The 15,000-nt window shown below is 35.4% G+C and overlaps 1 protein-coding gene across 26 annotated transcripts in view; it reads left to right on the plus strand.

Annotated features, from left to right (window-relative positions):
• The window catches only part of LOC135102710 (zinc finger and BTB domain-containing protein 7C-like), an 83,029-nt gene that overhangs the window by 21,837 nt on the left and 46,192 nt on the right, over nucleotides 1-15,000 (plus strand). The window contains exons 6-7 of one of the 26 annotated variants that reach the window (XM_064008174.1): nucleotides 11,592-11,902; nucleotides 13,158-13,360. The exons of 22 other annotated variants lie outside the window; for them this stretch is intronic. In XM_064008174.1, the coding sequence (XP_063864244.1) occupies nucleotides 11,592-11,902; nucleotides 13,158-13,215 (369 nt within the window). In that variant the 3' untranslated portion in view covers nucleotides 13,216-13,360. Of the gene's footprint in view, nucleotides 1-6,928; nucleotides 10,163-11,591; nucleotides 11,903-13,157; nucleotides 14,761-15,000 lie in introns of those variants that run through there. 3 more of the 26 variants (XM_064008173.1, XM_064008169.1, XM_064008188.1) reach the window with 3 other exon arrangements.

Below are 15,000 nucleotides of genomic sequence, written 5' to 3' on the forward strand. Positions count from 1 at the left end.
GTTCTGCTTGTGGGTCAGGCTTATGTACCATGTTTGCACTCATATTTGTTGTAGTAACACAAGCTAAGCTGCATGGGACGCATAGCCATGATAGTGTACACTTGAATACATATATATATTTAATTCAAGTGGAACCGATATAAACCATGAATAGGGAGCAGCAGGGGGTCAGCAGTATGACCATAGTTCCACTATCATTAGACACCATGTTCACAAGGTCCTCATACATATCCCATGCATAGATTTCTTAGCTTTAAGTATGAATGTTTTAAAACATTAGGTTTTACAAAAATTGCTATCAAAAGTGGCAGTTGTAGTGAAGACACTACCATCCACAAGCAGTATTATGTGCCTTGCCTCCATGCTGGCCCATGCTGGTATGTTTACCTGTTGTCCCGTCATCTCATTTTCCTCCCCAGTAACAGAGAAAGATGTATACATTACATTTACCTAAGAGTAGAATGAACATTGAAGTACATACCGTAGGATTTTATTTAGACAAATTTACTAGTACATTTTTTATGCAGTATGTATTACTTTTCTTTTGTCATTTGAATAACAACTTTCAACTTTTGTATGGTTTTCATGGAAATAATTGTAGGTTTTCTTGCTCTCTGACTTAAGAAAAGTAATAGAGACTAAGGAATTCTAGTTCAGGAGGTTGTACCAAACATTGCTGCTTCATTTACCACATGCCCATAAGGGTTTGAGGTGTCAAAGGCAAATTGAGTTTTTTTTTTTTTCCATGTCACTGATAACAAAGCAGAAATATTTTTTGAAGTTTTGGATAGACAAAGATGATAATATAAACAGATATTTGTTTCCTGGTTGATATACACATCCCCTGAAGCTTATTATGGTAGCTCTTCTTGTGGTAGAGTGAAACTTCCTACTGTCAGGGAGGATCAGTTTTTAGTCATCTAGATGTATTTATCCTATACATACACAGTTCCTTATGATGACTGCCACCATTACATTATTCTATTGTACTTAACCCTGTGATGTATATTTTGACCCAGTACTTTTTCGTATTCAGTCCTGGCCACAGTGTGACAGAAGCTGTTACTTAGTACTGCTTGCCAAGATGATAAATGTAGGAATATATGTACCATTCTCATTCTTCTGCCACATGTTTAAAGATTCTTTTAAAGTGTCTTCTTAGATTAACATTTTTGCTTCATCAGTGTTTTGGAATTTTGCCATTTTTGTGAGATGGATGTGTCATTTACATTTATATCTTCTGCAGTGAAGTGCAAAATATTTGTTTTTGTTTGTGTTGGCAGGTTTCACTTGCTGAAAAATATACCTTGGCTGTGTGCCTTGTCCCTACTCCCTAGATGGATTTCATAAGTAAGACTTTTTATCTAACTGAGGAATGCTTACCGTTGTGTCCCCTTACTTTTCCTCTTGAATATTTAATGGTACTTAGGTAGTTTCACATACTAAATGTGTAAGTCATGCCTAAACATTTGATATTCAAAAAGTATTGCTGGAAGGGCACATACATCATTGTGATGGAGCAGACAGTATAAAGTGCTGATGTGAGATAAACAACACCTCTGTGCTCCTATTTGCATTTTATGTGGAATTAAGTGTTTGCATGGACAAAAATCAAATACAGGTTGACATAAAAAATCTGGGTATCAATAATCCAGCTTCTTCAGATTTTGGGCATGGATTTCCGAGTGCATTTTCAAATTTACCACGTTGGTGTGCCACTGTTTTCTGGAGGTGCTGTTTATGTTTTGATGGCTCTGTACTCCAGAATCAGTCTTTAGGTCTTGCTTGCACCTCCTAACAGGCACTCCTGCTCATTCCTTCTCATTTTATCATTTGCTACTGTATAGCCCCATTATGGATTCAGCAAAGAAAAGGGATGGTATAAAACAAACATCATGCATTGTTGATCACAGAGAAAGTTGAAGTGCTAAAAGAACTTGATAGTGATGTGTCTGTGCAAACCATTTGTGAAACATATGACATTGGCTTTTCAGCAGTGTATGATACTAAAGAATTTTTTTTCTTTAAAAGACTGTACAGGTAGTCATTTTCTGTTAAATATATACAGTATATATAACCACAACAAAATCCAGCACTTCTCAGGTCTGGAAGTTGCCAGATTTTTAATGTCATCCTGTATAGTATTTGTAACAATTTTAAAACTTCCAGTAATACATCAGCCTTAAGGGGACTAACCAAGTTGAGATCTGAAAAATATAAAAAAGTGCAAAAATCATCTCAGTGCATCCTTAGGTCTAGTACTTCACAATCCACTCACAACAGTTCATCATCCACATTTAAATGACTCCTGCTCACACTCATTTGCTCAGTCAAGGTCATTGTAGGTGGAAGATGGTTGTAGAAAAATATTCATTAAAAAAACTAAGAAAGTTTACGAGGAATAGTTTTCCTTATGGTGGTGCATGGAAGTTTCTGCTCAGGCTGGTGAAGTAGAGCCTCAGTGCATGTTGTACACGCACTGAGAGAGGGAAGGAGTTAGTGATCTCTCTCTTTCATCAACTTCTGTACCCACTTAGTGTTCACTTACTCCCCATTTTTTGTTCTCTTTCACCATCATGGGTAAGAAGAAGTCTTTCTTTACCCAAAGGAGCTAGTACTGGCGAAAACATGCCAGATATTAGCTGAGAGCAGAGAACAACGAGGCTGTGCATATAGCCTCATGGAAGGTCAACCACACTCTGCCCTTCCTGCCACCTCACCTCCCACTCCATATACAAGTTATGTTTCTGTCTCTGCTACCCCAACTACTATTTTTGCTGTGTTTGCTGCTTTACAATTATAGCCACTGCCTTCAACATCATTGTCTCCACTAGCAAGAGAATCTTAGAGATCAAAAATTTTTGAGAGTGATGAAGAAATCTCATTCACTGGAGATAATGTTATAGTTTCAGAGGAGCAGCTTCAGCCACTGGTAGACAACATGCCTTGTCCCAAAACAAATTGTAAGAAGTCCCTGGCTTGACACTCGCCATCGATCACTGGGCCACATGCATCAGTGTGGCATGCCCTCATTGTAAAAATGAAGTGTGCAGTGTTCCATCTAAGAGATTCCAGATGCCAACAAAACAAGTTATCTGTGAATCTAACATGCAATTATGGCTCAAAATCCTCTACAACTCAAAACAAATATATTATAATACTTAGCACCTAAAAATTCTAGTGTTACATAGCTATATATGGATGAAAAGCGCATGCCCCATTAGGCTTTAAAGTTCCGTATCTCAAAATTAACTTATTGTGCTATTGAGGTGTACTTCTCAGGCATTCGTTGTCCAATCTTGATGATTCTGGTGTCATTAGAAAGGGATTTAAAATACCTAAAAAATTCTTTGACAATTTTAATTGTGTTTAGTTTCTCTCTCTCTCTCTCTCTCTCTCTCTCTCTCTCTCTCTCTCTCTCTCTCTCTCTCTCTCTCTCTCTCTCTCTCTCTCTCTCTCTCTCTCTCTCTCTCTCTCTCTCTCTCTCTTGCTTAAAAGAAATAACCAGATGAGGAAATTTAAAAAAATTTTTCTCAACGAAAACAAAAATTAAAATTTTCATATAATTTTCTTAGAAAACTATCAGATTGTCTTGTAACAAGTTTTCAAGAAAATCTAGAAAAAAAAGTAAATATGCAAAAATCTAAACCTCAATTTTTCATATTTTCACTGAAAAGAAAAACTATTACTCCAATTTTAATTAAACTTATACATTTAACTCATCTAAAAAAACATTAGTTCATAAAAATTTGGTGCAGTTTGATTCATAAATAATGAAAATGGGAAATAACTCAGTCAGTCCCCTTGATGAAATGAAGCTTTTGTGGGTTTGAAAGAACATTTGTGGAAAAAAAACCTGTGAACTGTGATGTCATGTATTTGTACATACAAGGCAGTTGTCTAGATGAATTTTCTTTTGGTCAGTCTAATTTGAAATGCAGACACACAAATTTATCCTTGCTATTACCAAATATGTACAGTCTGCCAGAAAGAATAGCTTATATTTTTATGAAATCTTAGTATTTAAATGCATTGAGGGAAAGTAAGAGCTTTTGTAGTGTATGTGACATGTGGATGAGACAGGCAGCAAAATAATAGTATACTTGAATATGTGACTTGTAGGATTGGAGGCAGGAAAGAGTTATGAGAACAAAATTAATTAATGGACAGTTTGTTTGAATTCATAGAGGAAATGTTTTATTTAGGAAAAGTGACTTGTCCAAAAGAGGGTGCAAATTTTAGATTAGTTGCAAAAATGAGAAGTCCATGGAATTCTGGTCTTATTGATACTTAGATCATTCTCAGATTCAAGGGGCATTTCTATGTAGCCCGTGTGAGAAATGTAATGCTGTATGTGAGCAAAAACTGGCAGCAAAGGAGGACATCCTAAGACCAATGCTAACATGAATGAAGATGATGGATGGATGTGTCATGTGTGTCATTGGACAGCAGATATGGAGTCATGGCTGATGAATTGAGGGAGGATATGGGATTTCAGTACATTAATCTGGTGATGAGTTTGACTTGACACTTAGAGTGAAATTATAATACAATATTGTAGGAACATGATATATGTAATTTGTATCATTATGATTTCTGGAGTATAAGATTAATATATGTGTGGATTGATGCTTTGGTGTTTTTACATTATTACTAATACCTTTATTAACAATAATTTTAATAAGTACAAGAATTAGGTTAAAAGACTTTCTGTAACAGATTTATGTGAGCTCCATCTATCTTTTGAATCTCATGATGGCTCTGTGATTCTGCTGTTTCTGAGAATGAGCGTATTTATTGGTGCTAAATCAGTGGAAAACAGACGAGTAGGTTCCTAAGTGAAGTGAGACAATGAAGTAAAAACAAACAAGATGTATTATAAATGGTGCTGATTTTTTTTTATAAAAGATAACTTAAAGCAGACATATCCAGGTGGCACTTTGTATTGTAAGGGATCCTCAGAAGAATGTACAAAATATCAGTAGAAAATATAAAATTAATTGTAGGTTTTGCCATTAAATTGAAGTGATGGTTACAGTTTTAGTCTGTTGGTGCAGATTGTTTTTGTTCTTTATTGTTGTTGTTGTTGTTGTTATTATTATTATTATTATTATTATTATTATTATTATTATTATTATTATTATTATTATTATTATTATTATTATTATTATTATTTTAAATTCATATCTATTAGAGTAGTGTAGGTGGAGGGGATCCAATCAGAGTGCTTTAGTGGCATGAGGGATATATGTAATAATGGTGATATGAACAAAATACTTAAGAGTTTGTTATTAGAATAGAACTGGAAGTAACAGGTTCAGTGTTGATAAAGTTAGATTGGGAGGGAGGTGGGAAGATGGGAAAAAATTGGATCTCAAATAGTGGTAGATGACTGAAATTGGTTGTTGGTGCACAATGAAAAGCTTTAGTGATCTGATAAAATTATGGATGGGAATGGTCAGTGGATGTATATAAGTATACTTTATGTAGGGACTTCAATATATAGGACTGCTGGTTTAGTGAAGTTTCCCTTATTTTCACATTTTATTATTATTATCATTTTCATGTTTTATTATTATTATTATTATTATTATTATTATTATTATTATTATTATTATTATTATTATTATTATTATTATTATTATTATTTTATTATTATTATTATTATTATTATTTATTTATTAATTTTTTGTTATTGTTGTTGTTGTTGTTGTCGTTATTGTTAATGTTATGATTTCTGTAATTTTGTTGTGACACAAGACTGCAGATTGGTTTGAAAGCATACCACCATAAGACAATCTCTAGAGTGAGGCACAGCTCTGTAAACTTGATGAGGTTTCCATATTGACCTGCCAAAGGATCTAATTGTACTGGACTGAGAGCACATCTTTAAGAGCTAGGGTACTGGTGTCATGATGTGCCTTTGTTTAGTTTACTTCTCTGCAGTGGTTAGATTTGAGTTCTGTTTATGTGGATAAAGTCATGCTGCTGTAAAAGAAATAAGATGATTGAATGGTTGGTTTTTATTTTTATTTGTTTATTTTATTATTTATTTCATTATTTATTTTATTTTATTTTTTCATGTAGCACAACATCAGGATCACACAGTGCTGAAGAGAAAGAGAAACTGTAGATGATAGTTTGAGTTGAGAAATGTTGGATATTGCATTACATCTTATAGTATCATAGTATCATGAGTTCAGTCAGTGTTGGATATTGCATTGCATCTTACAGTATCATTGTATCATGATTTCAGTGTTGGATGTTGCATTACCATACATCTTACTCTGCTGTAGTGTCATGAATTAATTTGTGTACTTGATTCCCTCATACATTTCTAATCATTAGCTTAGTGACACCGGTGAGTTTGTTAGTTTGTTACTGCACCTGCATTTTTCTTACTTTGTATTAGTTTTTCTAATATACTCACTAAAAAAGAATAAATAAATAAAAAAAAAGCTTCATTATGGTTCCTGTTAAAAGGTTGTGCTCACAGGGTCTTGTAGAAAAGGCTCTTCTATATAGTAATGTTTTTGATGTGATTGTTTCGTTTAGTAGCTTATTTAAAGTTTAAATGTTACGGTATGTTAACATTGTTGTGGTGTGGTAAGAAGAAAGTGTTAACTAATAAAAGACAACGGTTTAGTTGCATCTCTACTTGTGTAACGTTCTGCTGGACATTTGACTATGGTGTAAAGTGAGTGTTTGCAGCTTTTACTAAGATACCAGCTTCATTTGTGTGACAATAAAGTTTAACAGATGTCATGCTTTATTGAAACCATATCTTCAGATTATATGGGGAAAGAAGAAGTTTCTGTAATAAGTTAAGGAAAATTTATGAGGTGTTTTGTACATCTATACCTGATAAAAAAAGATTAAGAATTCAGGTTGTTGACTACCTCAATGAATAAGCGAGGTGTCTCAACAGGTGGGCGTGGACCCTGGTTGTCAGGGAGCAAACTGGAAGCAGCGCACAAGAGGTGACAAAGGCCAGCCTGGCAGCAGCAGGGTCCACCAGTGCCCCTTATGCCCATACAGCACCACCATTACCACAAACCTCAAGAAGCATATCAGAACACACACAGGAGAAAGACCATTTTCTTGTCCTTACTGCCCCTTCAGGGCCATCCAAGAAGAGAACTTAAAAGTTCACATTCGTTCACATACAGGAGAGAAGCCCTTTGCTTGTCCTCATTGCCAGTTTCACACCAGTAAAAAAGCAAATCTCAATCGTCACATGAAAACTCACTCCACCATGAAGACTTTTGCTTGTACGTTGTGTACCTTTCAGTGTCCCCATGAGACCACCTTTAGGCTCCACATGTTGATGCACCAGTAGTGGGAGAATTGCACTATGCAGTATGTGCAGGATATGAAAGTCCACAAAATTAGTTATGAACATCCTTATGTAGGTTTACCAGGTATCGATTTTTCTAGTTCATTTGTTTCTCAAGGAGAGATAAATAATGGGAAAGCTTCTGATACAGAACAAAGAGTTGTATATTTCACTGATGAGAGTCCTGCTTTAGGGTGAAAGGCTAATGTAAAGTGAAGTCCAGAGTGAATTATTAATGAACTCCATTTATTAGTTGATTGTGTACTGTTGAGGCGACCTTGAAAAGTAAGGTGGGACTTGTCAGCATTTCAGACACTAACAGGTAATGGTAGACAACTTAATATTTAATAAGTCTCCATTCAACACTTAAAATTCAGTACTTTGTGATATACCTTTTTTGTGAACTTGATTTAATCAATTTGGCCTGGCTGTGACCTTATCATATACCACTTACCTTAGGCTTATCATGACATTCAGGTTGCCAGGAAGAGTGAATGGTGAAACTTCCCCTTTCATCGTATTTTTTAGTATACATTATTGCACCTATCTGTTCTTTTTATTGTTTATTTTAAAAACTACATATGCAAAAAATATGGTATAAATATTGATTTTGTATTTATTTTTTTCTTCTTATTATTATTATTCTTAATTATACATTTCTTTAAAGGTGTTTAAAATCCATCAGAAATTCATGATGATATATAGTGTGAAGATATAATGTACTGAATTTAGAAATGATAAATTGGAAAAAAAAATAAGACCCTGTGATATCTGAATTCTGCAGCATTGCAACAGTTGTGCTGGTGTCACTAGGTATTGTGTGTGATTTAACAACATGCCGCAGTTCACTTAAGTTAGAGAGATTGTGCCAGGCTGCTCATAACCGTTGTACTAAGTCATATGCAATGACATGCGTGTATGTATTGTGACATTTATATTACAAAGTTGATGTCTGGACTGTCTGAGTAATAGCATACTAGTAGTTATTGCATATGACAAGAACACTGATAACTAATCTCACCAAAACTATTTTTCATAGGATAGAAAAAATAAAACACATGTCTTCACATGAATATACTCATAGTGTATACTTTGTAACACCATGAGAATAAAGCAAATGAATTTGTGGCTCTAAGTAAGCTGTAGATTAATCTCATCCCTCCCATTCACATAAAGTACATGCTTTACACAAATAAGTTTATTATCTTAGAAGGAAGAAATGATGATGCAGTAAGATCATTTGAGGCATGACACTGCTTGGTAAGAAATAATTCTTTGTAACTGGCTTATGTCGTAGATAATTGTTGAATCAATATTTGGAAGTGTGGTTGTAATTATCTGTCACAAATCTTCACAAATCCATTAATTAATTTCCTATCCATGTCTGCCATATAAGTGGAGTGAGGGATGTAGACTTGAGTAGGATGCGGTATTCATCAGTCAGATGGAGACTGGGTTTTGATACATGCCGTGCTCCTTACTCGCAACTCTGGTTTCAGGACTGTTGTTGTGGAAAAAATAGTTATGCTTCTGTTTTCTGATCCAGCCCCATGTAAAAGATTGGCCATTCTGTCATCAGTATCAGTATAATTAACTTCTTAATGATCAGTGACATACTAGTATATTTAATATTTCAGAGTTATGTGTTTTTGTTTGAAGTACATCCTTAAACATGAAAACAGTGACTTTCACCTTTATATATAATCTCATCCAAAATATTTGCATGTAGAAATATTCACATGGGCCTTGCAGCAGAGAGCGTTGCCTTGTTAAGATGTGGGAAGTTTTCTGTGAGTGCTAGCAAAGCACAAATATATTACTCACCTGGTTAGTTTTAGCATGAAATTATTTCTGCAGTATTTCTCCATCACCAGTATTGATTTGTTAAAAAAAAAAAAAAAACTGTACATATGTATGTGGTGCCCTTGTGGCCTGGCTAGAAATACAGACCCATGCCTGCAAGGTAGACATTGTTTCACAATGATGTTACAACCAGTTTTATGCGGTAGATCATATAGATACTCTCTCATAGCCATGTGTTCATTCTTCAAAGGAATATCAAAAAGTGTGAAGTGAGTAGTAAGAGAGCCATCCCCCACAGGTGGGCATGGCAGGAGGCAGTGTGAGAGGAGCCTTGGCAGCGGGCACCACCAAGATACACCGTTGTCCCTACTGTTCCTACTTCACTCCTGTCACCACTCACTTGCGGGACCACTTGCGTACACACACAGGAGAAAAGCCATTCTCATGTTCATATTGTTCCTATCAAGCAACAACCAAGAGCAATCTCACTAAGCACACACGTATCCATACAGGGAACAAGCCCTTCACCTGTCCTCACTGTTCCTATTATTGTACAAAAAAATTTTATCTTGATAATCATATGCTGACACATAACTGGAATAAGTCAAATCAACAGTGAAGGTTTAGTATCTTGTACTTCACTATTTATGTCATTTTGATTTAATGGTTATGTGGATGATAAAGTGGGGTATATTGAAGATGTGTTGTGTGGGTGAGAGATTACTCACTGGCAAGTGTGTGTAAGAGAATTTGTGTCAAATGAATATGAAGGAATGTAATGTAGAATGGCATCATTCCAAGATGATTTGGTCACAGAATGAATGGCAGAAAGTGAGGTAACTGGGAAAATACTAGTGTGGTACATGCATTTGGATGGAAGTGGATAACTTGACCTTCAGTGGAATGGGAGGAGAAAATGAAGGAGGATTTATGAGAAAAAATGAGAAAATTAGAACATGAAAGGAGGGAATGCAAGAACAGGAATAAATGGGAGCATGTTAGGAACAAGCTTCAGATGTAAAAGGTACTGTCGGAATATTACTTTTCCATACTTGTGATAGATTGTGTAATTGTAAACCATTGGAATTTTAAGTGAAGGTTGCTGATTGTGATATTCTGGAATTTATTACTAAAAAGAAAAGAAAAAAAATGTATTTAGTTCATGAGAAGACATTATTCTACATGGTAAATAGTTTGCAGAATTTCATCTGATTAAAGCCAGAAATTTCAGCTTGAGTTATTTTTTTGCATTTTGAAGTTGTTGGATTTTTATTAGATACGAGTATTTAGTGGAAAAAAAGAAGTGCTAAGGTAGACCACAAAATAAAGTAGTTTCATCACAGTAATATAAGTTGGCTTACATATCAGATACAATTATGATAATATATTCTATTTGTGAAAAGAAGAGATGAGATTTCAACTTGGTAGCTAATTACTATACATGGAATCAGGCATGGAATTAATATTCCTTTTAAGATATTCCTTGTTGAGAATCATGGTGGAAGAGGAACATGATGGTGATGTTTATTATGTCCATATCTTTTATTTAAGGCCCTGGTCACTTAAGAGTGATAAGACAACCATGTACATTCTACAGACAGACTGTTTAAGGGGAAGAGTCACTAGAATAAATATGAAATAAACCTTTAGGGAAATGAGGAACAGTGTCAAATCTGATAATGAAACAGCATTCTGAGATTGTAGGAAGGTATAAGACATGAGAGGGTTACACAAGACTAAGGCAGGTACTGGTGCTGGACAAGGATGACCAAGGATGTGAAGTGAGAGTAGAGTGTTTAAGAGTAAGAAGAGAAAGAGTGGAGGGGACTGAAGGGTATGGACAGAAGATGATGGATACTTATACGATGAATAATAATTATTTGTCAGACATGCAGCTGCCACATTATTACTATTACTACTCAACTTTTCACCCCCAAATCCAGCATAATGTATTAATTTAATTTCTTCATTGTCTCTAATTTTTGTTATAACTACCGTACATTTACAATGCAAAGTTCCTGCAGGCCATAGCTTTCCCAGCTGATAACACTACAACACAGGCACACTCCCAGTGCCCCTTGGAGTGTACTGCTGTTGGAAGAAAATGTTAAACTTATTTCATTATAAGGCTGCAGATGCATCCATACTCTGTTTGAATAAGGTCAAGATTAATTAATGGATAATTTTCTTTGTAAAGATTCATATTTTTTGTGACAAATCCTAATGAATGAAACGGTTGTGTACAATACTATGTTAACCTTGTGTCATGTATTGTCACCACAAAATTTCATTAAGTAGAATCACAGTCTTTGAATTTAAGGCATAACATGCATCTCAAAATAAGGGTCAGAAAAAGGAAACTGTTTAACTTTATTGTTAGAATAAATTTATCAATTATTTTGTGAACCTAGACAAATTCTTTAAGGTATTTAGTAAGTGAATGTCCCAACAGGTTGGGTTCGACTGTGGTGGTCAGACAGCCTCTTGGAGGAGCAGTCAAGGGCCAGGGCTTGGCTTAAGCACCCACAACAAGAGGCATCAGTGCTCCTTCTGTTCCTATACCACTTATGTCACAACCAACCTCACCAATCATATGCGAACTCATACAGGGGAGAAACCCTTTTCCTGCCCATTCTGTACATACTGTGCAACCACAAAAGACAATTTAAAGAAACATTATCGCATTCATACCGGAGAGAAGCCTTTTGCATGCGAATATTGTCCATATCGCTCAACAACAAAAGGCTACCTGAAGAGGCACATGTTAGTCCATTCCAGTGAAAAAATTAGACAGTGTGCTTGTGTGGTGTGTGGATATCACGCCACCAGTGAAGACGACTTGCACCAACACAGTGCAGTTCATAAACAATAATTCACACACACACACACACACACACACACACACACACATATATATATATATATATATATATATATATATATATATATATATATATATATATATATATATATATATATATTATAGTACTTGACAAAAGTATGCTGAGGTTGGCTCATGTCATCACAAAAAAATGATGTTTGTTAGGGAATTAACAAGGATGGAAGTGTGTGGTGACTACATGAGGTCACAGCAGCTTATCGTTTACTGAGGCTGCTGCCTCTATGGGCTCAAGACTGTAAGAGAAAGCAGAGCTTGTTCCTCAACTACAATGAGAATCTATGGTTTTCGGTGGTGTTTGTAGCCTTGATATGTTACTTTAACTCTGCACAGGAATTAACCAATGAAGGCATTGCTCACATCACTGTTAAAGAATGCAGGTTTCAAAATGACTGGAGGGCCTTCGTGGGAGCCATATTGACTTATCAAAGCCACAAACCACCTACAACAATAAAAATCTTGTCCCTGTCAAAAAATGTCTGCTTTCTCTGACAGCCAAGGGTGTACTGGAATAACAGTCAAGCAGTACACCACACTGCCAGTGGCTGTTGTGGCAGTATATAGTCATGACATTCTTCTGTCTTTGTATATTCTCTCCCAAGAACACTAGAAGACTTTTACTTTGTGTGTGTGTGTGTGTGTGTGTATATATATTATATATATATATATATATATATATATATATATATATATATATATATATATATATATATATATATATATATATATATATATATATATATATATATATATATATATATATTGTTTTTGTATTTACTCATTTTAATGAACACCAATGGGCCAGGCACCACACACTTTTATTAAGCGTCTTTTTTTTCATTATTATTATTATTATTATTATTATTATTATTATTATTATTATTATTATTATTATTTATTTATTTATTTATTTTTTATAGAAAAAAAATCAAATGTCTAGTTTTACTACCATTTTGTAATAATATAGACATGGTGCACATTGCCCCATAATGGAGCATAACTTCAAGGGGTCGCATAAAGGTATCTTTTTCCAGAGCAAGATGTTGCAAAGAAATAGATGATTATTTTGATTATGGTGCCTTAGTGAATTATGATAAGCATGATGGGCGTCCCCTACAGGTGGGGCTGGAGAGTGACGGGGAGACTGCTGCAGGGAGAGGACCCGCTGCATCCTTGAGAGGCTTCACAAACAGCAACAAGATACACCAGTGCTCCTACTGTGCCTACACCACTAATGTTGTCACAAATCTGAGGAACCACATGCGTACCCACACAGGGGAGAAGCCCTTCTCCTGTCAGTTTTGTGCTTTCCGCACCACACAAAAGAGGAATCTCATTACGCACATTCGAACCCACACTGGAGAAAAGCCATATGCTTGTGCTCATTGCCCTTATCGGTCAGCTTGGAAGGGCAATCTTAATGCCCACTTATTGACACATCGCAATGTTGATGAACAGGGAATTGGCACCAGAAATGATGCCCTTGGATCACAGGGAAATTATGGTTGACTGCAAGTTCTTTAACTGAATTAAATATGCAGATTTTTGTTGATAAAATTTTCCCACAGTGTTATGTTATTTGTAAAAGAAATCGTTTAATATATCCATATACTCTCAGCCCTCGCCTAACATGACAGTTAGACAGTTCTTGCAAAACTAATTTTGTGCTTGACAAAATTTAGTATTAATAGAGAAAATAGGTTTCCAGATCTCCCTAAGTTTCTCTTATCCTACATGTATACTCACACTCTTACATGACAAGGGTAAGTTTAGCAGCTAAAATTTAACTTTGTACCAATTGAAAAGCCACCACTGTGCCACTTGCTGTTTGGTTGTAAGCAAATAGAAAGTGAAATGGATAGTGATTGGGTCTCCTTACATCTGTGCTGCTGTCCATTCAAGAGTGAATGGTTACCTGCTGTTAGCCAGGGTGTATCCCCAACTCCCTGGTTGACAATCTGGCACTTACTGCTGTGGGACGCTCAAAGTGTACTATTGCAAAAGCTGTACTTAGACTACATGTGTAAGATTCACAGCCCCACTGAGTCAACACTTTATTACTGCAAGTAAAAACAGTGTTGTATGTAATTTTTCTTACAATGTATTGATGGTATGGGTTTAATTGAATCGGTTGTGATATTGAAATTACATGTAACAGGCAAGTACTTACTTAGTATTGGATGTAATGTCATTTGAGAGGCATGTTTGCTTGCTCCAGACTAATTGCATATCTTCATCTTGGATAATGGATTTGGCTTCTGGGAGTTTTGAGTAGAGAATTCATCATATTAATCATTACAGTAGTGCACATACTAAAACTAGTAACTTTCATTTCTACAGTTTCTGTTGATTGCATGTCATTTTATGCACTACTGTAAAGTTCAAAATCACTACATGTAAGGATTAAAAACAACAAAGACCCAACTTAAAAGACCTTGAAAATTAAAATTCTTATAAAGATTCATGCTATTACATATATATACATGTATTAGACAAATTTTTGGGATGTTGTACTCAGACATACAATTATGGATTTTGTGCTTAGGGAAATTGTGTCCGGCAAGGGTTGACTGTATACCAGTATTTATTTATAAAAGACAGCATTGGAAGATACTGTATTTCTCTCTCTCTCTCTCTCTCTCTCTCTCTCTCTCTCTCTCTCTCTCTCTCTCTCTCTCTCTCTCTCTCTCTCTCTCTCTCTCTCTCTCTCTCTCTCTCTCTCTCTCTCTCTCTCTCTCTCTCTCTCTCTCTCTCTCTTCCCCCCATCCCCATCCCCATCCCTCCTCCCTGCCTATGTACATTCACTTCTTGACCCATGACATACATTTCTTCTACTTTCATGTGGCAATAGCCTGTCTGCCTTCTACAACATAACACCAAAAAATATGCAGCTTCATAATTTTTTTAAGATTTTCATTTTCTTCATCTGCCTATCACCTTATAAATAATTGTATGTTACATG

This window comes from Scylla paramamosain, chromosome 8 (assembly GCF_035594125.1).
Source record: "Scylla paramamosain isolate STU-SP2022 chromosome 8, ASM3559412v1, whole genome shotgun sequence".
Classification (NCBI taxonomy): domain Eukaryota; kingdom Metazoa; phylum Arthropoda; class Malacostraca; order Decapoda; family Portunidae; genus Scylla; species Scylla paramamosain.